The sequence below is a fragment of the Centrocercus urophasianus genome, unplaced genomic scaffold (genome assembly GCF_019232065.1).
Source record: "Centrocercus urophasianus isolate 14NV4802_14NV808 unplaced genomic scaffold, USGS_Curo_1.0 seq_10, whole genome shotgun sequence".
Lineage (NCBI taxonomy): Eukaryota > Metazoa > Chordata > Aves > Galliformes > Phasianidae > Centrocercus > Centrocercus urophasianus.
In genome coordinates, this window is record NW_024884142.1 from 4728352 (window position 1) to 4756076 (window position 27725).

The 27725-nt window shown below is 41.4% G+C and overlaps 1 protein-coding gene across 1 annotated transcript; it reads right to left on the reverse strand.

The window, feature by feature from the left end:
• Positions 1 to 5580: 5580 nt before the first annotated feature.
• Positions 5581 to 26784, reverse strand: KCNS3 (potassium voltage-gated channel modifier subfamily S member 3). Its single transcript, XM_042826579.1, has 2 exons — positions 26760 to 26784; positions 5581 to 9277 (listed from the first exon to the last, which is right to left on the reverse strand). Exon 2 carries the CDS (start codon positions 9231 to 9233, stop codon positions 7749 to 7751), a length of 1485 nt encoding a protein of 494 aa, XP_042682513.1. The 5' UTR covers positions 9234 to 9277; positions 26760 to 26784; the 3' UTR covers positions 5581 to 7748.
• Positions 26785 to 27725: the final 941 nt, after the last annotated feature.

Genomic DNA, 27725 nt, shown 5'->3' on the forward strand with positions numbered 1-27725 from the left:
AACTTCAATGTGCCCATCATCTCATTCAACACTATTACCACAGCACAGCGAGACTGTTTCTCCATATCCTCCTAATCTATTGAGAGGAAGAGAATAAAGCAAAACAAAAAAAAAAAAAGTTTTTCCTTCCACCAGGAGGCTCATGGAGCCCTGCCCCCAAACACCAGCACCCTCCTGCTTCACACAGAATTCCTGCACACACTTCCAAACACTAAGCTGGCTCGTTGCACAGTGAGCTATTTACTCACCACACTTTTTCCCACAATCCAAATATGCAAGATTGCAAAGTCATTTTCAAAGCAACGGCAACAAACAAACAAACAAACAAAGAACAAAGAGAAGGACAGTTATTTTTATGGTTGGGGTTATGCCACCCAGAATTAGATGCCAGACATATCTATATGCCTGCTGAACAACCTAAGTTGGTCTTCAAATATTTGATAAAAAGCAGCCTGAAGTCACAGAATCATAGAATCATTTGAGTTGGAAAGGACCCTTAAAGACCATCTAGTCCAACCCCCATGCATTGAATAGGGACACCTACAGCTCCATCGGCGCTCAGATCCCCATCCAGCCTGACCTTGAATATCTCCAGGGATAGGGCATCCACCACACCTCTGGGCAACCTGTGCCAGTGTCTCACTACCCTTACTTTAAAAACTTCTTCCTTATATCCTGTCTAAATCTCCCCTTTTTTAGCTTGAAATCATTTCCTCTTGTTCTATCACCATCCACTGAAATACACATTATTTGTGCTGTCAAAAGTAATGCTGGACGAGAGAAACTGACGGAACCGCCTCATGCTCACAGTTTCTAGGTTTCTATGAAATGAGGTAGAATCTGCAGTGATGATTTATAGCACGTAGAATCATAGAATCATAGAATCATTAAGGTTGGAAAGACCAGTAAGATCATCTGGTCCAACCATCAACCCACATGTTAACACTTCAGAACAATACAAACTCCAGTCAGCATGAAAAGCAGATACAGCATCACACCCAGAAACTACCCTCGAGAATTATTGTGCCTGCAACACAAAATATATTCTTGCAGCTAATGGAATGGCTTTAACTCTGTGTACAAACCTTTACCTGTGACTCCCCAAAAGCACTTGGATTAGATAACAAATAGCAGCCTCCAAATGGCTGCACCTAAATACTAGTGCCCTGAGCTTCTCCCTCATTTCTGCTTTCTCTCCCAGGTTGCTTCTTAGGGGTATGGGGAGGAGAGTGTGGAGGACGGACATTGAATTCAGTGATAATATTACAGCTTCCAAAGTGCTATTTATTTCATTCAGACCTAATTCTCTGACTGATACCCACCCCTTCCTAGGGACAGATAGCCACAAACTTAACAGCCTCAGGAGTGGTCCCCAGTGCCACACAGCTCCCTCAGCACCACCAGGAGCTCAGAACTGAATCCGCAAAGGGGGAAAGGGAGGCCCACCTATTGACAGCTGTGCACAGCCCCTTGTTTTCCCTACCACTGAGACAGCTACAACCTTAGCAGTTGTAGCCAAGCAATATTTCAGCAGTTTCTTCAAGGTCAGAATTTTTTTTCTGGCTTCACAGCTGTAATACTGGGATTTGGCTCCATTATTATATTTATATTAGTGCACAGGGATAGACTTTATAACACATGGTGCAGTCAGAATATTTTATGTAGCTTACAGGAAGCCAAGAAATAATGCAAATTTGAGTTGCAGAAGTACTGTCAGCATATTGTGCCTGCCTCTGCCAACACAAGTTTGCTCCCTCTGGTATTTTATTATGTGTATTTTTTTAATTACTACAGGAGGCTGAACTTCAACTTGCAGGTTATTCCAGACTAACAGATAGCTAGCAAAGATTCTGGGGAAAAGATTCTTGCAGAGGAAGCTAGCTTCAGAAATGCTACACTGGATTAATGCTTACCCAGCTGCTAACACTGAGCAGCTTTCAGACTTCAGCATAAATTCCTGTGTCTGTCTCTATGTCACCCAGGTTCAGAGATCTGTATCAGAAGCACAGTCCATCCTACACACACAATGCTCAGAGGAGGACAGCAGCATCAGTGATGGTCTAGCACTGGTAGATAGTCCAGTGGTTTAGAATGCACCGCATCTACCTTTCAGTACCTAAAGGACAGACATCTAGCCTAACAAATTCATATATCCTTATAGAATCATAGAGTTATAAAATCATCAAGGTTGGAAAAGACCAGTAAGATTATCTACTCCAATCCCAACCCATCTCCACCATGCCCACTAACCATGTCCCTCAGTGCCAAGTCTCTACAGTCCTTGAATGCCTCCAGGGATGGTGACCTCCCTGGGTAGTCTGTGCCAGTGGCTCACTACTCCTTCTAAGAAGAAATTTTTCCTAATATACAATCCAAACCTCCCCAGACACAACTTCAGGCCATTGCTTTGCTTTCTTACTGCATATCCAACAGAGACATTTCTCCCATTTTCAGTCAGGACCTTTGAACACACCAGATGTACTGTGTCTTGAAGAGGTCTGTTTTTGTCTGTTGGCAAAGGAAGCCCAAAGGACCAGCCACACAATAGCTGAAGTTGGGGGAAGCGAATGCAGCCCAGGGTGCCCTTGCCTGTGCTGACTCAAAAGAGCTCCTAGAACAATGACACTAAATCAGGCCATAACAATCTCCAGCACAGTTGTGTGCTAGTTATAAAAAGCTGTGCAGTGGAAACAGCAATGCATGTCATAAAATAACTAGGAAACTCAGTACATATGCTATTAAATAGTAGAGAATAACTAGACATGAAACCATTGTAATGCTATTACATTACAATTCACATTCTTTGGTCCTTCTGTGAAAAGTCTTAAAGAAACAGTGAAAGCAGATCACGTCAGCAAGTCACCACGTGTTACTGCTTTTAATCAGCAGAACACAGAATTAGTTAATGAGCTCATTCCTAGCACAGCGTTTAAGCCAGAGCCAGAGATGAGTTCTCCTCCACAACCAGCCCTGATCCACAACCTCCTCCACAACCAGGTCTTTGGTCTGCAGGTTTGGACCTGTCAGGGGTTCTGTAAAGTCTCCCTGTCCCACTGGTGTATGAGGTTTTGGAAAATCGATGTGTACACAGATGAAGGTGCTCTCAATCTGCATTGCTTCCAATATCTCAAGCAAAAATTTCCCTCTCCAATATATTAATTAAAAAGAAATGACATGTAGGTTGTTCCTCAAGGAAGCAGTCATGTTTGATATTGAATCTAATTATACTGAACAGCCAAAGGAGCTTTGCTTTTTACTCCTTAACTAAGAATTACTGCTGTTTGTCCTTTTTCAGCTGGGTGGGAGGGAAACATCCAGATTGGAAGTAAATAGCAAAATCTTTTAACCTATACCAAGCACTTCCAGTCACTCAATGGGACAGACATTCCTACACATGCTTCTAGTGTGCATACAAAGGAGAACTCTGAAAAGCACATTTGTACCTGTTTTGTGACTGTCTCTGTGAATGTGTGACATTCAGAAGCCTGAAATAAAGTAGCACCCCAAAACCAAAAAAGTAAGAATGAATGTGCAGGTGCAATATCCACTGATTGCCAGACCTTGGCATGGGCAGTGGAACAGGCTCCCCAGGGCCGAGCTGTCAAAGTTTAAGGAGCATTTGGATAATACTATCAGGCATAGGGTCTGATTTTTGGATGGTAGTTTGTGGAGCCGGGAGTTGGACTCAGTGATCCTTATGGATCCTTTCCGAATCGGGATATTCTGTGATTCTATCTAGAGGCAGACAGTGACTTCTGCTAGATCATATTTGGACCATAGGCCCATCATGAAAAATTAACAACAGCTTTACAGAAATAAATAAAAAAAAAAAGTCTCAGCAAGTCGTGAATGCTTAGAAGAGATACTGCAATTATGGTGCAGTGGGAAAGTGCTGAGATGGCTTAATGGCATCTGCTGTCTCCTGATTGACAGAGCATAAACATCTCAGCAATACAAGCAGCAGCACTGCAGCTATAGAGCACCAGACAGCAGTATTTACCGACTGCAGCTGAGCTACTGCTATCAAACACAAATTGCACTTCTAGCACAGGGTTGTTTTGATTTTGTTTGAGAATTGTCCTTTTGTGGATGAAGAGGTATTAGCAGCTTCACAAGCACTGTCAGCTAATCAAAAAACATTAGAGAAGCTCTCTGCAGCTTAGTGTTTCTGTCACTTGCTCTGCTCATTAAGGATGTGTGGAAATTAATAAATGCATTAATACACAAAATCCCAGCCCAGACGAGACCGCATGTTGCTCTTACCAGACAGACCTGCCTGACACTTTCAGCGTTCTTTGATTTTTTAAATAGTTAATATTTTGCATTATGGTGCCTGAAACTAATTATACTTAACAAGTAGCAGATATTTTGTTAATTTGCTTAGCACAGATGTGCTATCATTTATTTAGCTGGTGTTTAGGCTCTGCCACTGTTTTATGCCACACTGATTTATGTGACATTTTCTCAAAAAAAAAAAAAAAAAAAAAAAGCACAACCCAAAAGGGTGCCAATATAAACAGCAAGACTGTTTGCTCATTTCACCTCAGCTAAGCTTTACCTGCTGCCAGCCAGATGAATGAGAGATGTCCTTCTGGACTCAGAAAGCTTTCCTTTCTTACACCTCCACATCTGCCTTTCAGCTCCTATAATACACACCAGAGAGCAGTGGCAGTGCAGAGCTGCTCCCAGCATGAGCTGGAGCATGCTGGGCCATAAACCTTCCTACACTGCTTTGGGACAGAACTACACAAGGATGGATGCTGCTGTGGAAAAACTGAATAGCAAAAGGGCGGTGTTTGCCATCAAGACAAAGAAACTAATGATGTGCCAGGAAGCTGTTTTGTATAAAGACCAGCAATTCCCTCCCATGCAAAATGGGACACATATCTGAACATAACCTCTTCTGTGCTTTTTTATCTGAAACAGCAGCTGGGTGGAGAGAATTTAAGCAGCATTTTTAAAGAGAAAAGCATACAGGAAAAAGGTACAGGAATAACAAAAGCATTAAAGATAATCTGCCTTCCATTGATACTATTTCTTGATAACACGCAACTCTAGACAAAAAAAAGGACATTAATAGGAAACAAGTCCCCACTTATGTTCAGTTTTTGATAGAAAATTCTTCTAGTAAAACTTCTACCAGCAGAAAGACCACCCAGCATCTCTGTACTTACTCTCATCTGCTTTTTATGGTACTCGAGATTTGTGTTACTTTCTCATACCATTGCACATTACAGGACGTGACGTTCTGCTTTGAGAGCAGCACCTTTCAGCTCACACCCTGCTCTCATTTATGGGAAAGGAGAAAGATTACAACAAAGCCTTTTCTGAAAAACACAGATATCAAAATAGCACTTTGCATGGCACAAGGGTTCCCTCCTATTACACAGTCTAAAAGACATGCCTCACCGCAGTGCAAGGTCAATTTATCTGGAAAAAGGCAGAGAAACTTTGTGCCACATCCTTATGTGACTGATCAAAGGTAGTTCAATTTATGACAAATAACTGTTTAGTACCATTTCTGTGTAATGCTTAATATACAAAAAGAGATTTTTCAATACTAGGTTTTTTCAGCTGTTTAATACAAATTTCTTGCTGTTTTTGTTGCATTACAATATTTTTTCATTGCTTTTAAATTTCAACAACATGATCTACATATGAATTACACCAAGAGAGTTTCTTTGGACAGAGCAATTTTTATATTGTTATTCTGCTGGTTCCTATTACATTCATATGCACATACATATTTATTATTTTATATCATTGCATCTTTGTAATGCTAACTGTTCGCTAAGAACAAAACACATGTAGGCTAACTTTCCCTTTCGGTTTTCCTGCATTTACAATAGGAAGAATTAATTTTGATTACCTGTGAAGCATCACATACCCTTAAGACACTCAGCCAATAAGAATTCAAATTCTGAAGTTTCTCAAAAACTCAAAGTGTCCCAAGTCTCACATATAGTCTCAACTATACTGGTGCACAACCCTCCTGAAGAACACCTCTTTTCAAGATATAGGTAGTCCATCCCGTTCTCTTTTGTTTCACTGACCTGCAAAGAGGTTGGAGCTCTGTGCCTCAGCAAGTATCAGTGCAACTCAATGTACAACAGAAATCCTGATACACACCTGAAAAAACAGCCCTCTGAGCCACTCTGCAGAGGCTAGAAATGGGCTCCCGTCTGGGTTTATTCAGTCTTGAAGTCAGCTCCTACTGTGTTTGATCTGCCTGCATAGAGACTGACTAAGGGCTACCAGGATTCAGCCCATTAGAGATTAAATGATATAAAAAAATAATAATAACAACAAAAAAACAGTGAAGTCTTTCTTTAAGCAAAACATCAACATCGCAGTAGCTTGGATTCTTCACTGTCCAGCATCTACTACTACTACTACAAAAAAAAAAAAAAAAAAAAAAAAAAAAAGAGTGTTCAGAAGTATTACTGACTTCTGAGGTTCTGAAGTTTCTTAAGCATTCCTTGGTTGGGGGGCTTTCAGTGCCAGCTTTTCCTTCACGTACCCCTGGAAAGTGCAGTCTGAACCACAGCAGGATTAGCTGGCTGCATAAGAAATCCCTGGAGAGAAGAGGAACACAGTGCTGCAGAGCTCTGCCAGGCCATGAGCACTGCTCCAGCCCACAGTACAAGCCAGGACGGCTGCCATCCCCAACAGATGAGCTTCAGAAAATGACCTGCAATAGGTTAACATATGCATGCCCACATGCAGTTCATACCCTACCACTGAAGGGAAATACATAGTACAGGAGAGCATTTCCACACATCTCCAATGCTTGGCATTAAAGCCCTGGACTGGGAACCAGTGCAGCAAGATGCTGCTCATGTTTGCTGTTACCCACTGAGGCAGCTTCCTCCAGCAAAGGAGCAGAGCTGACAGCACGCAGCAGTAACTTCTGAAGTCCACCATGGCAGTTCACTTCAGTGCCCACAAAACAAAGCCTCCGAGGAAGTCATAACCACAGCAGGATCCTCTCCAGGCACTGAAACAGCTCAGGTTTGCAGTGGCAGAGATGGTGGCTAAAAGGTACAATAAGCTCCTGGCTGGCCTTAGGCCTCAAGTTTCATCCTGGTGCACGTGGTTTAGAACCTTCAGGACTTGACAGAGCTTGTCCATGCTAGAGGTGGGACACTGGGAAAAATATAGGCACAATGGGATTATTTTTTTTAACAAAATAAGAATGCATTGTGCTTTTGGAAAGAAATTCATAAATATGCTGCCATGGATTAAGAACACTATGTACCAATACATTTTCTGTTCCAAGTTGGTTCCCAATTCCAGGATTACATGAATGTGTTAGTGAGCACAGCTTTACATGTAGATAGTTCCTTCTTTCTTCTGATATATTTTCAGTACAAACTCCACTGATGTGCCATAGGTTTTATGTGTTTGCAATATACATCTACTTGAACAGCAGCAAGATTCTGTGTAAGCTATCATATTGCTGCAGGAAACAATGACCTCACATTTAAAACTGTTTTCCTGACTTTTTTCCTCAAAGAAAATACATATCATTTGTTGTGTAAAAACCAAACTACCACATGAGGCATATTTTAAAGCCTCCTATAACCGACAAAGCTTGTATGGCATCCTCAGAGCAAAGAATGTCCAAATATGGCTAAGAGTTAAGTACCCTGAGAATTAAATGCACTTAATAAATTCACTGAAGTCTTTAAGTCCATGTTTACCAGGACTCAGAAAAGAAAAATAAGGAAAAGAGAAAGTGATTCCACTCATTTTCCTGCACCGTTATCTAAAGTAGCTGTGTGATAAACATCCTCCGTATCTTGGATGCTGGAGGCATCTGTTGAATCTTGGTCACTGACTACGATTCCTACTGAGGAAAGGCTTGAAATGAATGAGTGCATCTTTTTTGCATAAATATCTCTAATGTTAAAATAAGGTAGATCATTACATTTCTCTTTGCGATCATTGTTGCACTGGTCTGGGTCAATATCTTTTTGCTTTTGGTAGTACTTAGAAAACTTATTGAAAATAATGGTGATTGGAAGTGCCACCACTAGTATCCCACAGATAATGCATAAGGTGCCGAGCAGCTTTCCAGCAAGTGTGACTGGGTAAGTGTCCCCATAACCAACAGTAGTCATGCTGATGGTAGCCCACCACCAGCAAACGGGGATGCTGTGCAGTTCTGAAGAGTCATCATCCTTCTCCACTGAGTAGACAAGAACAGAAAAAATAGAAATCCCAACAGACAAAAACAAAAGGAGAAGTCCAACTTCCTGGTAGCTATGTCTCAAAGTAGCACCTAAAGACCGCAGTCCTACAGAGTGCCTGGCCAGTTTCAGGATGCGAAATATCCTCATTAACCGCAGGATCTGCACCACTTTCCCCATGTTTTCAATGTCCTCACTTTCTTCTTCCTTTGTGTCCACAGCCAAGGTGGCATAAAATGGGATAATAGAGACAAAATCAATGATATTCAATGGTTTCTTCCAGAACTTCTTTTGACTTGGAGCGGTGATGAGCCTGATCACTAGCTCAGCAGTGAACCAGATGATGCACGCAATCTCCACAGCTTCCAGCACAGGGTCTTCAATCTCTCTGTCATTGGCATCCAGCCTTTGAAATTCGGGCATGCTGTGAATGCACATGGCCACGATTGATGCCAGGACAACACTCAGGGAGGACACGGCAATTAACTTGGCAGACAAGCAGTATGCAGGATTTTCCATTCTGACCCAGATCTTCTTTCTTATTTCACCGAAGCACAGATTATCAAACTTTTCCAGCTCCTTATCAAATATGGATGATTCTTCATTGGAGGAGTCAAAGCTTCTGTCATTGCTTTTCTGATCCCAGTCTTTTTCAGGACCTTCTTCTTTCCTCTCCTGGTACCGATTGCTGCAACAGGAATCAATAAACAGCTCATTTATCCCCCAGTACTCTATTTCCTGGCAGAAGGAAAAGACACAAAGTTCCTCCATGACATGAAGTTTGCCAGTGTAGTAAAAGTTCAGAACATATTGGAACAAGGAGGGATTCCTGTCAAAATAGTATTCCTTATCTGCAACACTATAATCATCACATAGTTCTAGAATAGCCTCTTCTGAATGGCATTTGAGAAGTTTCCCAAGTCTGGTATGAGGAAATCGGAGCAAAGTGCTTTGATCCACTGATTGCTTAAAGCCACCCACATTCAAATTGATAAGTTCTGCATCTTTGCCAGGTCTGCGGAAAAATTCACCATAAACCATTTTGAACAGTTCCACTGCTGGTGCCCAATAAGATTACATTGAACCTAAAAAGAACATAAAATATTATTAGATCATTTACTTCAGTTTTGTTCTCGTGACACATTCTTTTTTTCCATCTCCAACTACTATGAAATTCTGTAACAAAACAAAACGAAACAAAACAAAAATTATGAATACCATTATTAAGCATTTCACAGAAGTGGGTTTAGTTTGATGATTTAGCTCAGCTTTACAAAATTTGAAAGCCATGGATTCAAGTTTAGCACTCTTCAAATTTTTCTAGTGTGGCGGAAGAATGCCTAATTTATTAGTAAATCATTCTCTGCATTACTATCACATTGACATTAATACTTCATAGATTTACTGCAGTGCAGCTGGAAATCTTTGGTTGAGAGAAAGAAAACTTGACAATCCATCAGAACACTTAGGGCAAAGCTTCAGAGCAGGCATCTCAATTATGGTGTCAGTAGAGCTGTACTGATTTAAATGAGCTGGCAATTTATAATCCACTACTTTCAGCATTATCCACATGAGCATGAACTGCAATTACTTCTCTTGTAACACCAATTCATTTCCTTCTGGAGTCATCCACAGAAGAGCATTCTGTATTCGTGAATACATACTAAACGTGCATTTGAAGCTTCCTGATCCCTGACTTCAGAGTTTTGCCTTGCCCATATCTGGGTGTCTGCACTCCCTCACTGCATTTTGTTCTCTGTGTTCTTACTCACCTGGAGTGTCCCAAATCTTACAACCTTGGTCAGCTCCAGAAGCTCTTCCTATTCTGCCACAGTACGTATACAGCCACTATGGTAATGCTGGGAAGCTGGTGCTGAAATGTCATTTCTGGAAACAAACTTCCAGAGATAGAACTTCTACAAAAAATTTACCTCAGCACATACATGAATATCTGCAGATAGCATTTAAAAAATGCAGTTATAGTTACTAGAAAACATATTAAATTCTCCAGAAGAGTTTAGTTCTTGCATTCCTGTTAAGAAACCATAGTCTTCAGGCAACTGGCAGGTCTTACACTTGTCATGGGATTGTATATGACTTCTGATCATCAGGAGATAAAAAAATTTTGACTCTGACATTTATACATTAATTAATGTGTACTAAGCTAATTTATTTCAATCTAATAGGGAAGACAATTAATTTTAATTATGACAAGAGAACATTGTAATCCTCCAGTGCTAACTGATGGATTCATATCATGCAAAAATATTGTTTGGGTGCTCTATAATGACTTGGAAAAGCTACTCAGTGAACTGACATTTTCTATACCTGTCTATTTTTCAGTGTCTCCTGCACTAGTCTCAATTATTATTCAGATTTGAGATCTGTTTTGATTTGAGTCTGAATATTTTCTGTTGCTCCTCGAGGTCTTCTGACTCAGTTAAGAAGGTCATTAAATTTATATCTATGGAAGGTTGTACCTATTTCCTTGTTCATGGTGTGTGAGCCATGTCTGCAACCGCACTGTACATAAACATTAAAAAGGAACATCAATGCTTCTCTATGTTAAAGAAACCTGGGCACTTTCTTCAAATAGAAATCACTCCTGGTCTTTAGTAAGTGTTAAGGTGGATGGTTCAGACACCAGATCTCAAGGATGAGTCCCACCTTATACCACCAGAACAAGTAGGAATCAAGAAGGGAAAAAAAATAAATCTACAACCTTTATTTAGTCAGCCAAAAGAATTTAATGTTCATTCTGCCTTGGGTACTTGTCTTAATAGATGAGTTCCTTTGCCTACTGCATCAATCTGTAAAGATATCATGTAGATATCTTTACAGATTATTGCTGTACCTCTACATAAAAGATGAAATAATGGAGTCTTGTGGTGAAGGCTTGACTGAGATGAACTGTCCTCTTAGTATGAATGAACTGTGACTAGCCTGAACAGGGATAAGTCTGCATCTACACCACTGCCAGCCCAGCCCTGTCAGTCACCCAAAGTAATTTGCTTTGCAATTTCATAGGCATTTCCATCTAGTGCAAAACTGACTTCTCTCTTACATTAAAAAAAAAAAAAAAAAGACTTTGAACTGGATGCATAATGGAGATGGAGCCACTCTCCAGTGATCCTAAGTCTGTCGTACCACATAAGAGGATCCAAAAAGACTGCTTGCCTTGGAGGAAAGGTTCCACAGAACTACAGAATTTTTCCAGCCTACAGTAGAAGGACCTATATTAAGGTAATAGCACCTTGTCTCATTGTAGGGTCAAGTTTCATGTGCAATATGGGCCTTATCATATTTTGATTATAGCAAAAGAGAGAAATGGGAAAACTCAACAAAACTGGATCCAAACTTTCTACTAAATGCCAATAGAAGAAGGAAATTGAGATTTAGATCATTCTGAGAGAGAAAGAACTAAAAGTGACTAGATGAGTCTTATCAACCAGAATTTGAATCTCTCCAACAGAGACTATCTTGCAGTACCTGTAAAATGCAATGATTTCTTTTTCTCTGTGGTGGACAGCAAACACCTGTTATTTCGGGGAGCAGCAAATCCATTCTTCTTCTCTGACAGTGGTCAGGTGCAGGAATGGGCTGCCCAGGGAGGCGGTGGAGTCAACATCCCTGGAGGTGTTCAAGAAATGTTTGGATGTGGTACTAAGGGAGATGGTTTATTGGGAAATACTAGTGATAGGTGGAGAGTTGCACTGAATGATCTTGGAGGTGTTTTCCAACCTTGGTGATTGTATGATCCCTGCAACATCCATGAAGGAAAGGGCTTTTTTTGTCTTCTTGCCACTCCAGTGCCTTCCAGACAGAGGAATAGCAGAGAAAATAGATCACCAGGATCTTACAGTGGCAGCATTTCAAAGAATGATGTAAGACAGATTAAAGGTTGTGTTTAGAGGAAGATTCCAAAGGGTATTCCAAGCCACGACCTACTCATTCCCTTCACCTTTAGCATCTTCACATGCAAGGGTTTGTTTTTAGAACTGCCACAAGCACTGTTAGAGATCTGTTCAGAACTGTTCTCTCTTTCCAGTACTTTCATTGTATTGTTTTTCCACAATTTCCTTATGTAAGTAGGAGCATGGAGTCTAATCCTACAAGCCTGTATTTCCTAATAGTTGTTCACAGGTGTCAGTCAAACCAAAACTACTGCAAACCTCGTGATATTCCTCTTGTGTGCAACAACAACTACTGACACCTATAGGACTTCAAAAACCAGGCACATAAGATGCTGCAGCTAAATATCTACTCTGTCAATTAATTCTGAAAAATCATTTTTGTATTCAAAATAATCTTCATTTCTGTAGTGAAAGTCATTTTGAAAACTGAAAAACAGCACTTTTTTTTTTTTTTTTTTTAACCACACTGCAAGCCCCTTTAAACATTTTTCTTAAATCCAGATTAATTGGAAACATCATAAATTCTACTGTATGCATAGACTATCATGCAGTTAAAATAAAGTTCTTGAAAACAAAAATGTATGAGACACACTGCTTTCCAACTAAGCAAGACGGAGAGCAGCCAATTTTTACAGGATGATAAACTAGGTACATAAAAGTGATTTTACAACTTAAAATGTAGTTTGAAGACAGGTATTTACTAGCTAACAGAATGAGTGTAAAACACAGTTGCTCCAAGTGCTTCCCAAGGCTCAGCTTTTACAAATGATTAAGACATAAAATAAAAGCACTGATTTCCACTCAGAGACGAAAGGCAGAAGGATATTATCAGCTGATAATTAGCTCCAATCAGGATCAACAGCCAAGTTGTGATTTTACATCAGTATAAATTCCTCCTAAAATTTCTCAGGGTCTGGGATAACTGGAGGTCAAAGTAGATTCAACACCATGCTGGCTCTATTCACTGATTAATTTCAGAGAGTAAAACTCCACTTTCAGCAATTCATTCAGAGGAGAGCACTAGAGTGTGAGCTACTGCTACAAAAAACAGGCAAGATTTAAAATTATCGGGAGTGAGTGGTAACTATTACAAAAAGAAAGCAAGTTTTTGCCCCAACCAGCCCTGGGGCGAAGACCACAAATGGTAACTTCTCTCCCAGCACAACATGCTCTCTACTCAAGGGAGTCCTTTACTCACTCATCTTTTTACCCAAGGATAAAACTGTGCTCCACTTCAAACAGTGCTTTCATGGAGGAAAGCCTGCATCATGATCCTCCTAAGAATACAGAGCTAGCACAAACTTTGAAGCTCTCCACTTCAAGAACATCATCAAAACCTCTCTGATCTGGCCTTCTGTAAACCAGTATTCATATATAACATAATAAACCGCTAACCATTCCAAAGCACACATTTCTTGCTCTAGGAGAGTCTTACAGAGGCAGCAAACACAGAGCAGATGTTAGTTACTTGGTTGCTTTAATTGATTCAGTCGTTTTGATGAGCTACTGGGTAAGAACTTATATAGAATAGAAAATGAAATGAAACACGAAAGGAAGATGCTTATTGCAACAATCAACGTTATTCTCTGAGAAGCTAAAAAAGAGAAGAAAAAAAAAAACAACAAAATCATGCAATGGAAGTTCCAAATGTTAAGCTCGAGGGCCAAATAAAAACCAGTCATAAGGAAAGCAGTGTGAAAAGGATATAAACATTAGAATAAAAAACAAAACAACAGGATTCAGCACTTCCAAATCGAATATGGAGATGGGCTTTAGCCAGCGCTTCTGCAGTAGTACATTGTTGGTGAGGCCACAGACCCATTGTCTGGCTTGGAAAGGGATAGCAAATTTCTGGGGTTTTAGCACGCTGTGAAATCCCTAAAGCTTACAAAAGAAGAGCCACAGGGACAAATTCTATGTACATGGTCCCTTTGAGATTGCTACACCATGAATGTATAACATGGAGTGAAGAGCTGTGGTTTCCAACCTCTTTGAGATCAAATCCCCTAAAGGTTTTTAGTGAGGATGTGAACCCCATATCACAAATTTATTCATTAGGAAAGTTTCTTTTTCTAAGTTTTCTTTACAAAAAGTCTCTGTAGTCAGTGAGATCCCACATGGAAGCTTTTACAACATACTGCACATTTAACTATGCTAGTGCCTCAGCTATTGGTAATTCCAAATTGGGACAACTTCTGCTTTTGTTAGCACTAATCTGTCTGTGATTATCCAGGCACAAAGGAAAGGAAGTTGAACTGACTCATGGTGGGATAGACTATGCAGTACTTCACTACATAAAACACTTAGGGATTTAGAACCACACTAAGTAGACCAAATAGTTGCATAATGCACCACCTTAAATTGCCATGTATGCTTTCTGACCCACTGAACACAGTAGAACAGCTAAGTGCATTTATTTAATCAATCACAGTTAAAGTTTGAATTGAAATCCATTTAGTATGACTTAAGTTAATGCCTGTCAGCTGGATAGTCATAGCCGCCTGAACACACATGATTAAGTCTGAAAAGATACAATATTACTTGGTGCAACCTCTCTCATTGTGATATTAGCTGTACCCAACTCCATTTTGTAATATTTGACTCTGTAAAGTTCACTGCAAAATCATTCGGAGTCTGTGAAGGCAGAAGTGAATCTAGAAGAAAGTAAGTCATTTAGCACACACAGCACGAACATCCAAAGAAACCATTCTGTGGTTATGGATGCACTGTGAGGCAACGAGGATAAATTCATCAGCTAAATTATTTGCTTAGTTGTAATTTGTTTTATATATTCTATTAGTGGTGACATCCTTTATCCAGAATTTTACAGTAAAATGCAGTGAAAAATAATTGAGTCACGCAGCTATATTTCTCTTGAAATGGATTAAGTTCAGCCTCCCAGAAGACCTCAGGTAAATGAAGTTTGCGCTGAAGTCTCCAGGGCCAAATATTGTTCTGAAGTTACTACCATGTAAACCTACTTGGTCAAATTCATCCCTGGTTCGATTTTGTTATGTCAACAGATTTTCAGAAATTGAACTTGCACCATATGCCTGTGCATCATTGCAATGAAATGGAAAACAGAAAGAAAACAGCAGCTTCCAAGAGCACCCCTGGCAATAAAATGTAAAATCATTTCAACATCTGGACCTGCGGAAAAAAACAGTCTTTAAAACAAAGTTTTTATTGTTTTCATTAAAAAAAGTCACTTTCCTCACAAGACTGCATTGCAAGGAAGAAACTCAAAGTGAAAGAACATAGGCAACAATAGAGGAATATTCCACTCCAGACTATGGTTCATCCCACGGATCTTATACACATACTTTCGGGTGTGGTGAATCACCTATTAGAAAAGTAATTTTCTGTATATTAACTAGATAAGCAACACAGATGACTTGTAAGATGTCTAACTTGGGAATGGGTAGCATTAGGTAAAATCAATCCTCCCAAAAAGTGAAATTTGGCTGTTTGTCACTGTGAGAATGAATGCTGGCAAGGACTGAGTATAGGCCAAGGGGCAGGCATAAGAAAGGAGCAGATGAAAGCTGCCAGCTGTAACATCAACAAGACAAAAACTTCCTTGGGAACATGGTTTGTGGTCTGAACTGTTTTACATAAAACGAATTCCATTTATCAGAATGTCATCTTGTAAGATGATATTAAAAAAAAAAAAAAGTCAGAAAAAGAAAAAGGTATCCTCATCCTAACCCGACAAGTTCCTGGGGATAACATGCATTCTGACATTTAACAAGACTGGCACTTCTCTATGTTTCCAACAGCTTAGCAATTTATAGTCTGCTTAGATAAAATTAAAAGACGATTATCCACCTTAACTAAGTGAAATTGACAGATTAAAATGTGTTTGCTTGAAAATCTACCTGTAAATTCCCACCAATTAAGTAGTCACAATGCTGTATTATGACACCTGTCAGTTTTCACAGTGAGCAGAAGATAATAATTTTCTTGAGCTATATTATCCTAATTGCTGAAGTTCACAGAAAAATTTAAGATGAGAAGATGCACATGGCATTATTAGAACCAAGTCAACATTGCTATAGTTTGGTGGTAAAAGAAACTCTCTCCAGATTAACTTTTGGACAGTAATCTTCTGCATTAAGTCATATTCTTGGCATCCTGCTTCCATGAGAAGTAGAGGTTCAAAATGAGAAGTACTATTTGAACAGCACATGGTAACTTCTAGGTAAAAGCACCTCTGCAAGGAGCACAATTTCTATAGGTTTCCCTTCCTTAAAGTCAATATTCCATATCTCATTTTCTACGGAGTCCTACATTATTCCCATTCAAGAACTTTTCCAGCAAGTACAATAAAAACACATCGGTAGTTTATGTTACCATTAAAGGTCAAAAACTCCAGATACATGATCCCAGATCCCTGATACTTTTCCCCAAAGGAGAAATTTCATGGAATAAAGGTACATTGGTATATTTCTTACAAATAATTCTTCATTCTCATTGTATTTCACTCATAAAGATAGCTGAGATTTGAAAGGTTAGTTACCTGAGTAAATAAGATGATGCAAATAGACAAGTGGGGAAATAAATAAAGAAACTTAACAAAAAGAAAGAAATAACAATAAAACATGTTTAGCTACAGTAGAAAATCTAAATATCACTTGTACATTCATAGTGCAGTGCAGTGTGTTGGCAGAGATGAGAAACTGCACATCTATCCAACCACTGCAATCTCTTAGGCCTGACATAAAGGGGTAAGCAACTAGACATATTTTCTCTTTCTCTCATGCAGAGGTCTATACACCACTTAAGATTCTCCTGAGTTTCCAATCTGAGTATCAGTTGCTCACAAGCCTCTGCACCAAGGCAAGTTACACCTGCAATCAGCTATTACAATTCTCCCATGTTAAGAAAGTAAGTAGGATTTTGATGAAATTCAGACCATTTTTACCCCTTTTAGAAAGGGAACAGAGAGTTAAAAATAAGAATCAGCTCACTGCCAGGAAGACTAACTTTAATATTCAAAATATCCACTCATTAGTCCATCCTAGAGTTTGTAATTGTAAGGAAAAACTTATATTCTTCTTCATTTTGAAGTCTCAGGAATTGTCCTCTGCTTCTTAGTGTGGATGACTCCTGACACCACAGGACTGTTGCTCATTTATCCTCTGTGAGATTAACTCTTCCTAATCTTCTGTTTTTCAGAAGCAAGACAATATTTCTAAAGTGCACAAAGTCAAATTGCATCAGTCAGTTGCTCTAAACAGTGACAAATCTATGCACAGAATCACAGAACTGTGAGGACTGGAAGGGACCACTAGAGACTGAGTCCAACCCCATGGTCAAGCAGGTTCCCTACATCGGGTCGCTCAGGGAAGTATCCAGATGGACCTCGAATATCTCCAAAGGACTCCACAACCTCTCTGGGCATCCTGTTCCAGTGCTCCATCACTCTGTCAGGGTCCTTATCAGAGCAGAGTAAATGGGGAGGATCATGTCCTTCGACATGCTGGCCACATTCTTTTTAATGCACCCAGGAAACCATTGGCCTTCTTGGCCACAAGAGTACGCTGTTGGCTTGTGGCCAACCTGCTGTCCATCAGAACCCTCAGGTTTTTTTCACTAGTACTTAGCCACAGCATCAAAATACCAAAAAGGACAGTTCAGCTGTGGATGGCATTGCACTAAACTACTGAACTGACTACCTGTACCCTTTGAATCCATGTTAGTTTTATTCTATTCTAAGTTCTACCTTTGGGATAAAGTATTTTAAATAGTCTCTCCTTACAATATTTCTATCAGTATGTCCCTTTTTTATTTATGAATAAATGGTTGTGTTAGTAATATATCAGCAGTTACAGAAATTCGGACAGGAATGAACCTTGAAGAGTTACCTAATTCAAATTCTCCCATCCCTCTAGGTAGGATCAGATATTCCTAAACAATTTTTAACAGATGTTTATTTAATCTTATATGATAAAGACAACCCACAGGGACTGTGGATTCTAGTCCACCACTCTGCTACTGGACATCACTAGGCATCACTTTGTTCCCCTCTCCTAGACTTTCCAAGTAGCATCACAAACTAATCTGCTTTGAAGTGGTACTTTGGAGGCTATCTTGTCCAATTCAGTGTTCAGAGCAAGTCCAGTGATAGCAGGTTGCACAAGGCCAAGTGCATTTTGAATATCTCCAGGGACAGAGAATTCTCAAACTTGCTGGGCATACATTGTGCCGATGTATGATTCCTCCTACAATGATTTTTTTTTCTATTGTCTAACCAGAAGCTCTTTCTTTCCAATTTGGGTATGTTGGTTGTGCCCTAGACTGTACTGCTGCATGGGATTATCGAAGCCTGGATGGAATTTCTCCAGGCAGCTGAAATCCCTTTTAACATCATTCTTTCAGCATATTGGTGTAGTATTATCCACCTCAGTCCTGATTACTTCAACTTGGCTGTCCTCAAATAGCATTTAACAACAGAAAATATTTGCCAGAAAAGGTGTGAAGCAGGTATATGACAGCCTAAGATATAAAACTGCATCACTGCACAAGTGTTCAATTGACTATTCAGAGAAATAGCTGAGACATTGTTCCTGCATGCAAAAAAATGGGATAGCCAGCAAATAAGTTTTTCTCTGAATAAGCATTAGCCTATGAGTGCAATCCATCTCAGTACCTGTCAGCATTACTATCCACCTTTTTTTTTTTTTTTTTTTAAGGAAGTGTTGAGTTTAGCTACTAACACTTGGATTTGCATATGAAAAATTATATCTGACATTGGCACCACTTGTGAAATACTAGAGGCACTGTGTGAACGGGCTGCATTCTAGCAACACTAACAAAGGTGTTTACACAGCTCATAGCAGCATCACCATCTACTCAACCCACGACTCAATGTTGAGCCCTTTAAAGTTACTCAGGAAATTTTTACCATTGCCATTCAATGGCAGAAAGTTTGGAATAAATTAAGACAACAAACCAAATCAGAAAGAATTTCAGTAGACTGAAGCATCCCTTCCCTGCCTGCCTACTCCTGCCCTATTTCTACAAGCAGTTTTTTAATGCCTAGGATAACCCATAGAAATGGCTGGGCAAAATCCTTAATGAGCAGAGGTTTTGCTGAGGACTGTAAAAAGACAAGGGGTTTCCCAGGTTTTTGACTGGGTTACACTTTAGCTAGACAAATTCATAGCCTCCCACAAAGAGCACAAAGAATTTCAAAGGAGCCACGCCAGGGTGGCAGCTCTTTACCAACAGATCCAGAAAGAGATCTGAGAACCGGACTACATATCCCCCCTCAAGGAGATAAATTTTCCATCAGTGTTTTGCTCAACACAATTTTTGTGTTAAATTGAGCAGTGTTATGTTCCTGCTTCACTACCCACATCCACGAGTAAAGCAGACACAAACTTTTGTGGGATCAGTGTCTTCCATCTTCAGTCTCAGCTGAAAGAACTCATATTTCAGAGATTTTCCTTGAAGTAGAAGTCTTGAAGTCTTGAAGTAGAAAATAGCTTCAAAGCAAGAATTAAATTTCATTAAGCACATTCAATGCATCAGAAGAAACTAAGAACAATACACATTTGTTTTCAGTTGATAGTTTCCCTTCATAGGCTGCTGCTTAAAGCAAAGCACCACCAAGCACCACTTTAAGCAAAAACCCTTTGATTTTTTTGGCCTTAGCAGCAGAACAAATGTACAATTCACTAGGAGGAAGAAGGCAAATTACATTACCTTTCTTGTGGCTTACATTTGAATGAAACACTTCACCATGTACTCAATACAGTTTTAATTCTATTAACAATACCTCAGATGAAAACAAGACCTGTAATGTTCAGACTTTGAATCTGAATACATAAGCACTTGCTACAGGCTGTAATCACTAGGATTTATTGCTGAGAGAAAAATGCCTGAATGCCTCTGAGATCCAAGTCATGAGTCCAGAGCCAGCAACCATCAGAGATGCCAGAGGAATCTCATGTGATTGCAAGGAATTATAAAATCATAGAATCGTAGAATGGTTTGGATTGGAAGGGATCTCAAAGATCATCTAGTTCCAAATACCCTGCCATGGCACTGTTGCCAACCACTAAATCAAGAGCAGATCATAGAATCATAGAATTGTTTGAGTTGGAAAGGACCCTTAAAGGCACCCCATCCAACTCCCCTGCACCAAACAGGGACATCTGCAGCTCCATCAGTAGCTCAGGGTCCTATCCATACTGATCTTGGTTGTCTCCAAGAATGGGGCATACAAAACATCTCTAGGCAAGCAGTGCCAGTGCCTCAACATCCTTACTGTAAAAAACTTTTTTCTTATATCCAGACTTTAAATCTCCCCTTTTTTAGTCTGAAACCACTTCCCTTTGTCCTATCATTTTGTCAGTTTGCTCAGGGCCCCATCCAACCTGGTCTCAAGCACATCCAGGGACAAGGCATCTATCACCTCTCGGGGCAGCCTTGCCAGAACATTAGGCTCTTTTAAGTTTCACAGGTTTCAGTGTATGCCACAGACTACTTGTGTCAAATACACTTGGAAACTCAAGGAACTGGCTTGTCCTTGCACTTTTTTGTCATCCTAACCAATTAATCAGAATGAAGGGGGAAATAGTTTTGTGCCTGGTATAACAGAAAACGGTAAGAGAAAAAGCACAACTCATTGAAAATAGCATTTTACAAGAAAATGTGACCACAAACATTATTACTATTTCCAGACTGAAGACAAAGAGATAAAATACCTCCGAGGACCCATGTTATCCTTATTGCTCAGCTCAAACTTTTACCAGTTTCACAGATGAATTAAAAGAGCAGTATTGATCCACACTGGCTGTCCTTTTCAGTGTCAACATTGTGCTGGACAGGGAGGTACATCGAGTTTCTTAACTTAAGAAGAGTGTAATAGGCAGTAACCATTCCGCAGCTCATTCAGGGAAAAGGTATTACTAAAATGTCATGCTGAAGCCATCACTCAGTGCTTGTCATTAGCTAGTGCTAAACACCAAGTACTGATCTAAATTTGGGTTGCAGTAGTGGCTTAGCTATCTTTAAAATCAAAGCCAAACTTATGGCTCTATTTGTTCTTTCAACTGGAAATAAACAGAGTTCATAAAATTACAAAGCAGCTTCGGAACTGTGATCCAGTTAAAACAGCAGTTGCAGTGATTCAGATATCTGCAGAGAGAAAATATATAATAAAACCTCCTATAAAATAAATCTTCCTCGGGACATACCTGATCCTCTGCACCACAACTTAAATTATAGAATCATAGAAAGGCCAAATTGGCCTTTTGGCCAACCTAATTTGAGGAGACATGCCATGGGCAGGGTTGCTATCCTCTAGACCAGGCTTCCCAGGATCCCATCTGACCTGGCCTTGAATGCCTCCAGTCACGGGACATCCACAACTTCTCTGGGCAGCCTGTGCCAGCACCTTACCACTCTCTAAGTAAAAAATTTCTTCCAAATACCTAACCTAAATCTCTCCTCTTTCAGTTTAAAGACATTTCCCTTTGTCCTATCACTCTCAGACCATGTAAAATGTTGGTTCCTCTCCTACTTGTTATCTCCCTTCACAGGTACTGGAAGGTTGCAATGAGACCTCCGCAGAGCCTACTCTTCTCCAAGCTAAACAAGCCCAACTCCCTCAACCTTTGTTCACAGGAGAGGTGTTCCAGCCCTTTGTCTTCATCGCCCTTCTCTGCACCCACTCCAACAACTCCTTCCTGTACTGGAGGCTCCAGACCTGGACGCAGTACTCCAGATGGGGCCTCATGAAAGGCAGAGAAGAAGGGAACAATCACATCCCTCTCCCTGCTGGCCACAAACACACCAACTGATAGCAACTGTACACTAAAGTAATATTGTACAATAATCACTGCATCTCACAGACTATGCGGTCAATCCTTCTCCCACTGAAGCCAGGAGTGAGAGTCACTTCTGCAGTACCTCCTCCCCCAGCATCAGTTTCCAAGCTGCAACCTGTACAGTTAGCATCGCTAACTGTAAACAGCATCAATTCAAGGGAAGGAGGTAGAAGAGAAGCACAGAGTTATCAGAAGTGTCCCCAGTTATCATCAAACTACCCAGACTGTGTCTTAACTCCTCCGTGCAAACCAAAACTGTTCATAGATTTTTTCTTGGTTCTCTGCCTCCCACAGGTAACCTACCTATGGTTATATCAACAGCAGCAATCAATTTGTTAGGCTCAAACGAAAATAAAGCACAGAGAAACATAAAATGCTCCCTCTATGGGACATCAAAATTGCTAATATGAAGTTTTACAAGACTACTTACATACAAGACACTTTCTGTCCATAAATCTTGTAGAACTTTATTAACTTAGAAGTGCTCGGAGGCAGATGCCTTCAGCTCCACTCTTTGAAAGCAGAACATCAGACTTGAGGGGTGACCTGTTCAGTGTCACACAGCAGGTCAGTGTGTTCTACTTCAGCATTCCCAAAGCTACAAAGCCTCTCTCTTTGCTTTGCTTTTAGTTACAATTGTAGGAGGGAGGCCAGCCACACACTGCACAGGTTGAGCTCCGAGTCTTGTGTGAGAACAGCACTGCACTGGAATAATTAAACACATAGCATGGTTAACCAGCTCCTAAGATATCAGCTGGCATATAAATTTCTTGTCTGAACTGATGAACAAAGGACAAGAATGCACGACACTGGAGAAAAGAAAGGGGAAGCAAAACTATTTTAAATGATAAACAACCCATGATAAACAACCAGTCCTCCTTAAAGCAGCCCACTTGTTTTGCCCATGTGCCTTTTTTGTTGTTTTTATTAAGAGACTGGCAAGACCAAAACATTTCCAAAAATAGGGGGGAAAAAAAAAGAAAAGTTCGTTGATTAGCCTTTATTCCAAGAGTCTTATCCAGAGCTCCCAGTGCTGGCTGCTCAGAACAGCAGGAAATCCTACGGGCTGGTGGAAGCACCTGCAAGAGCTGAGCCATCAGGGCCTCCCCATGGGCCATCTCCCAACTCCTCACATCTGTAAGAGGGTAACTTCGGAGCTCTCAGCTCAGACCTCCCAGAAATGTGAAGGCAAAATGGGTGAGGCATTTCACTATGAAGGATGAGAAAATGAGCTGGAGAGTTTGTGGATAAAAAGATGGAGAAGAGAAAATCATAGAATCATAAAATTATTAAGGTTGGAAAGAACACCAATATCATCAAGTCCAACCATCAGCTCATCACCACCATCCCACCAAACCACTTCTCTCAATACCACATCTCCACATTTCTTGAACACTGACTCCATCACTACCTTGGTCAGTCTGTTCCAATCTTCACCACTCAATCTGCAAAGAAATTTTTCTTAATATCCAACCTGCACTTCTTCTGGCACAAATTAAAGCCACAATCAACACCCTCTCCCTCGACAAGCAAGATGAATATTTTAACAGTCATCTAATGTAGAGCAGAATGAAAAACAAAGCAAAACCATTACACACAGCTGTCATATACAGAATCTTCTTTTTAAGAAAAAAAATGAATTAGTTATCCACAAATAAAAGATGACAGCAGTTTGGCACTCTACTGTTCAGACTTCAGATATGCTATGAATGATAAGAAGACACAACAAAATAGAACAGAGTCAAATATAATGGAAAGTAGAGTGCAAAGAGAAGAAGTATTAGTAAAATATAGAAAACAAAACAGGCACAGAAGGAAATGAATGAGGTATAGCAAAGAATGAATGATGGAGAATGGAGAAGCAAATGAGGGTCGTGTCTTGGTGCAGCTGATGACTTGGTGCAGAGACATTGAGTGCAGAGCCTGCATCAGGTCAGTGACGGTGGATCTCAGCTGAGGATTTGTCCCTCTGCACAGAACCAGAGAAGGGTAATCAGACACCAGAGTGCCCAGGTGTTCTCCACTCAGAAAATAAAGAGGCAACATAGCAAGGGAATAAGATGATATCAGTAACAAAGGGGAATGCAAATTCCAGAAAAGAAGAAAGAAGCTAAACAGAAAAGTATGGAAGGAGAACAAGAAAGAAGAATATATAGAGAGGGCAATGGCAAGATTAGAAGAAAATATCCACAGGTTAGTGGAATACATTTCATTTATTCATGAGGTCTGTTTTATTATGTGTCCTTGGCAGGGATCCCATAACTGAAAATTTGCAAAGCAGAGAATGATGCGAGTTCGGAGACTTGAGTCTTGTTTCTAGTCATTAGCCTTGGGCAGGGCTTTTTAATATATGTGCCCCAGTAGCAAGTAAACAAGTTCTTTAAACCAAGAGCCTTTCGGACGCATGCTGCAAACAAATGAGCTTAGGCAGAGCCAGAGAGGGATTCCAGGAGAATAAGCAAACCTAGCCACAACCCACTTGCAAGTAACCAGGAGGATGGACGGGCTGCTAGGAAAGATGCTGCCCAACTCTGCTGCTCGCTCCAACTCCAGCTCACGTCAGCTTACACAGAGCATCTATCTTTCACATGCACTCCTTGCTAGCTGGCATTTGCTACACTTGGGAGCATGTGGGGCTCAGTGCACTCAGCTGGCAGAGGAAGGGCTGCACCCAGCTCCCAGCACACAGCATGCAGTGGCAGCAGCACTGGCGGCTGTCCTAGTGCAGGGCAGCACCGTGCCCAGCACAGGCTGTGCTGGGGGCTTGCCAGATCCTCAGGACAGGGAAAGCCCAGACGTCTCCCTGTGAGTTTCCCTGCAGCTGAACTCAGACACTGCTGAACTTTGTTTTGCTCCGAGGCTGAACCTGTCCTGTGATCCTAGAGAGACTGAGCAAGTAAATGCTTTACTTAGGAATACTCTGTTTGTATAAAGAACATTTTAAGAAAACATCTAGACTGTATTTCCCTAGGGATCACAGTGAAGTCTGCATCAATTCCACCTTTATTGATATCTGCTTCTTTGTCCACAAACGCAAACGGGAAGTTGAAAGGTTCCTACTATTTTTGTTGGTTGTCTGAGCACCAGATACAGTGTTCAAGGAGGAAAGTCTCTTCAAAAAGAGCTGTAACATCCTTTGTTGTCAATACATATAGATTTCACTTATTTTAAGATCAATTTCAGCAAATCTTTTCATCCGGTATAGGCAAACAACCAGGCAACTTGGATATTGGAACTGGATGGTCTTTGAGGACCTTTCCAACCCAAGCCATTCTATGATACTATGATATTATTTCTGGAGCCTTCCCAATCTTCAAATCCTGCAATTGAGAAGAAAAAAAACCACCAGCAACAACAACAAAAAATCACAAAACTAATGATACTGTACCTCTATAAAAATAAATGCTTTCAAAAGCATGAACCGCCCAAAAGCCAGGTATAGATATTGCCAGTGAAAGCTCTTTTATCATAATTTAGCTGCCAACACACATAAATCATTTACCCAGTTTCAGAACATAAAATTCTCTTTGCCTATCCACAGTGCTGTCTCAGCAGAAGCTCAGATACATAATCCATGATGTTTTTCCCCAGTTTGCCAATTGTCTTCCATTGCCCCAAGTGCAACCTTTCCGAACAGTGAAAACTGGACAAGTATAAGTTAACAAGGAGAAGATCATAAAATCATAAAGGCTGGAAAGACCACTAAGATCATCTAATAGAACCACCATACCACTAAACAACACCACTAAACACAGTGTCTACCCTTTCCTTGAAAACCTCCAGGGACAGTGAAAGTTTTGAAAGATGCAGTTCTATATTAAAACAAAGTCAATTCTCATCACAAATGATTACTGCTCTCTACATCACTGCGATGGGCAGCTTCTTCTCAGCAGGAGACAGCAAATGCAACCTACAAAGTTAAAAAGTCACCACTGCACCAAATACTCAGGCTCTTGTACAAAGTGTATTCCTACCTCCTCGATCTTCTTTGGAGGTTAGTCTGAATAACTTATGCCATCTATTGGCCTCAGCCAGAGACAGATGCTCCGAGGAGAACTTTAATTCTGCAAAAGCAACTACGTTACAAGGGATCTGAGGGTAGATCTGCAAGTTCTGCTAATGGAATCAATACCTTGCCACTACTCTGATCCTGAGGCTCACCTCTCCTGGCTGAATGTGCTTCAGAGTGCAGCTCCCAGAATAACCAGTTAGGTAAAAAAGGAGTATTGGCACAAGGCTAGCTCACACTGCTTGGGAATCCAGAGACGGAGCAGCGAGGATTTGCACTCTTACAGAAGCACTTAGGAAAAGTCCTTATTATGATAAGACCCACTTAGATCTAAAATCAGGGAAACTATCTCCAACTCGGTAACTCTGCCTCACATTGGCCATGCAAAGAGACTTCTCTCCATTTCTGCACCCATAGCGGCTATTTAGTGATTCACAGCTCCTCAAACCGACTTCATTTTTCCATCTAAATGCATTTTTAAAAGGCAAGGCAGAGCTCTGCAATGCGAAAGAGACTCGGAGATGTTCCCTATCGATCCGCTCCCGCACAGCCCATTAGAAGCGGCCGCCCGGCATCACCTCGTCCCCTCCGAGGAGACGAAGCGGTGCCCACCGCCGGGGCCGCCTCTTTCGTGAGGGAGACGGGGAGCTGCGGGCGTCGCTCGGCTGGAAGCGGGGCTCCCCGACACCGAGCTGCAGCCTCCCTCTTCCTCCTCTTCCTCCTCCTCCTCCTCCTTCTCCACGCCGGCCGTTCGTCCCGCAAAGCGCACAGAGAAGCCATCCGAACCGTTCGGGGCTCTGCCTACCTGGGGCCGCGGGGCTCCGCCGCGCTCCGCCCGCCTCCGCCGCGCTCCGCGGGAGCTGCCGGGGGGGGCGGGAAGGCGGCGGGCGGGCTCCGGCGAGTCCCCACCCCGGCCTCGGGCATCCCCGGCACCTTCCCGGCGGGGCGGGCGGAGCCGCGCTGCCGCCGTCCGTGCGGGTCCCGCACCGCGTCCCGGTGGGTCCCGTCCCCAAAAAGCGCGTTCCGCCTCTCCCAGTCGCAGCCCACCTACCGGCGGTCCCCGCGCTCTCACGCTCCGCGGGTCGGGGGTGCTGCCGGGCGAGAGGCGCAGGTTGCGCGCTCCGCCGCGGGTCGCTGCGAAGTGAGCGGTCGGCTCTCACCTCCCCGCTTTTGTGCGGCGGCAACGCGCGCTGGGTGACACCGCGAACGGGATTGATCCGCTATCGATTCGCCGCCGCTCATTTGCTGGAGTGGCAAATAGACGGCTGTGCTGTGAGGTGTGATGGGTCCCCGCGTGCTGCGGGGGGAAGTGGTTCCTCTCGGTGCTTTGCCACCAAAGTTGTTTTATTTCTACCTCACCCGAAGCCCAGCGGCAGCGAGAAGTGAGGGCAGCTCCCTGTGTAACCGCGGAGCACAGCCCCGGACCTCGAAGAGTGGTAAACTGCGGCATGAAGGAATTCGACCCAGCGATCCTTACGGGCCCCGTCCAACCCGGGGTGTTCTGTGGTTCTCTGGTTCCATCTCCTGTCAATTTCAGTGTTGGTTTGAAAAATGCTGTGGAGGTTTATGCCTCACAAATGTTGATGGAAAAGGAAAAAAAAGGAGATGGGAAAAAAAAAGAAAAAAAGACGATTTCCTGTACTTTTCATAAACTTTTCCAAACTTTTCCTTAAGGAAGCCCCCTAAGTCTGTGTTATCATAACTCATTTGGAAAACAACAAAAAAAATAACTATTTTCTCCATTTTTTTTTCCTAATTAATAAGGAAAAAA

What these genes read in the sequence shown, in the direction of transcription:
- KCNS3 (XM_042826579.1), bottom strand. Translation starts at nt 9,233, where the DNA reads ATGGTTTATGGTGAATTTTTCCGCAGACCTGGCAAAGATGCAGAACTT.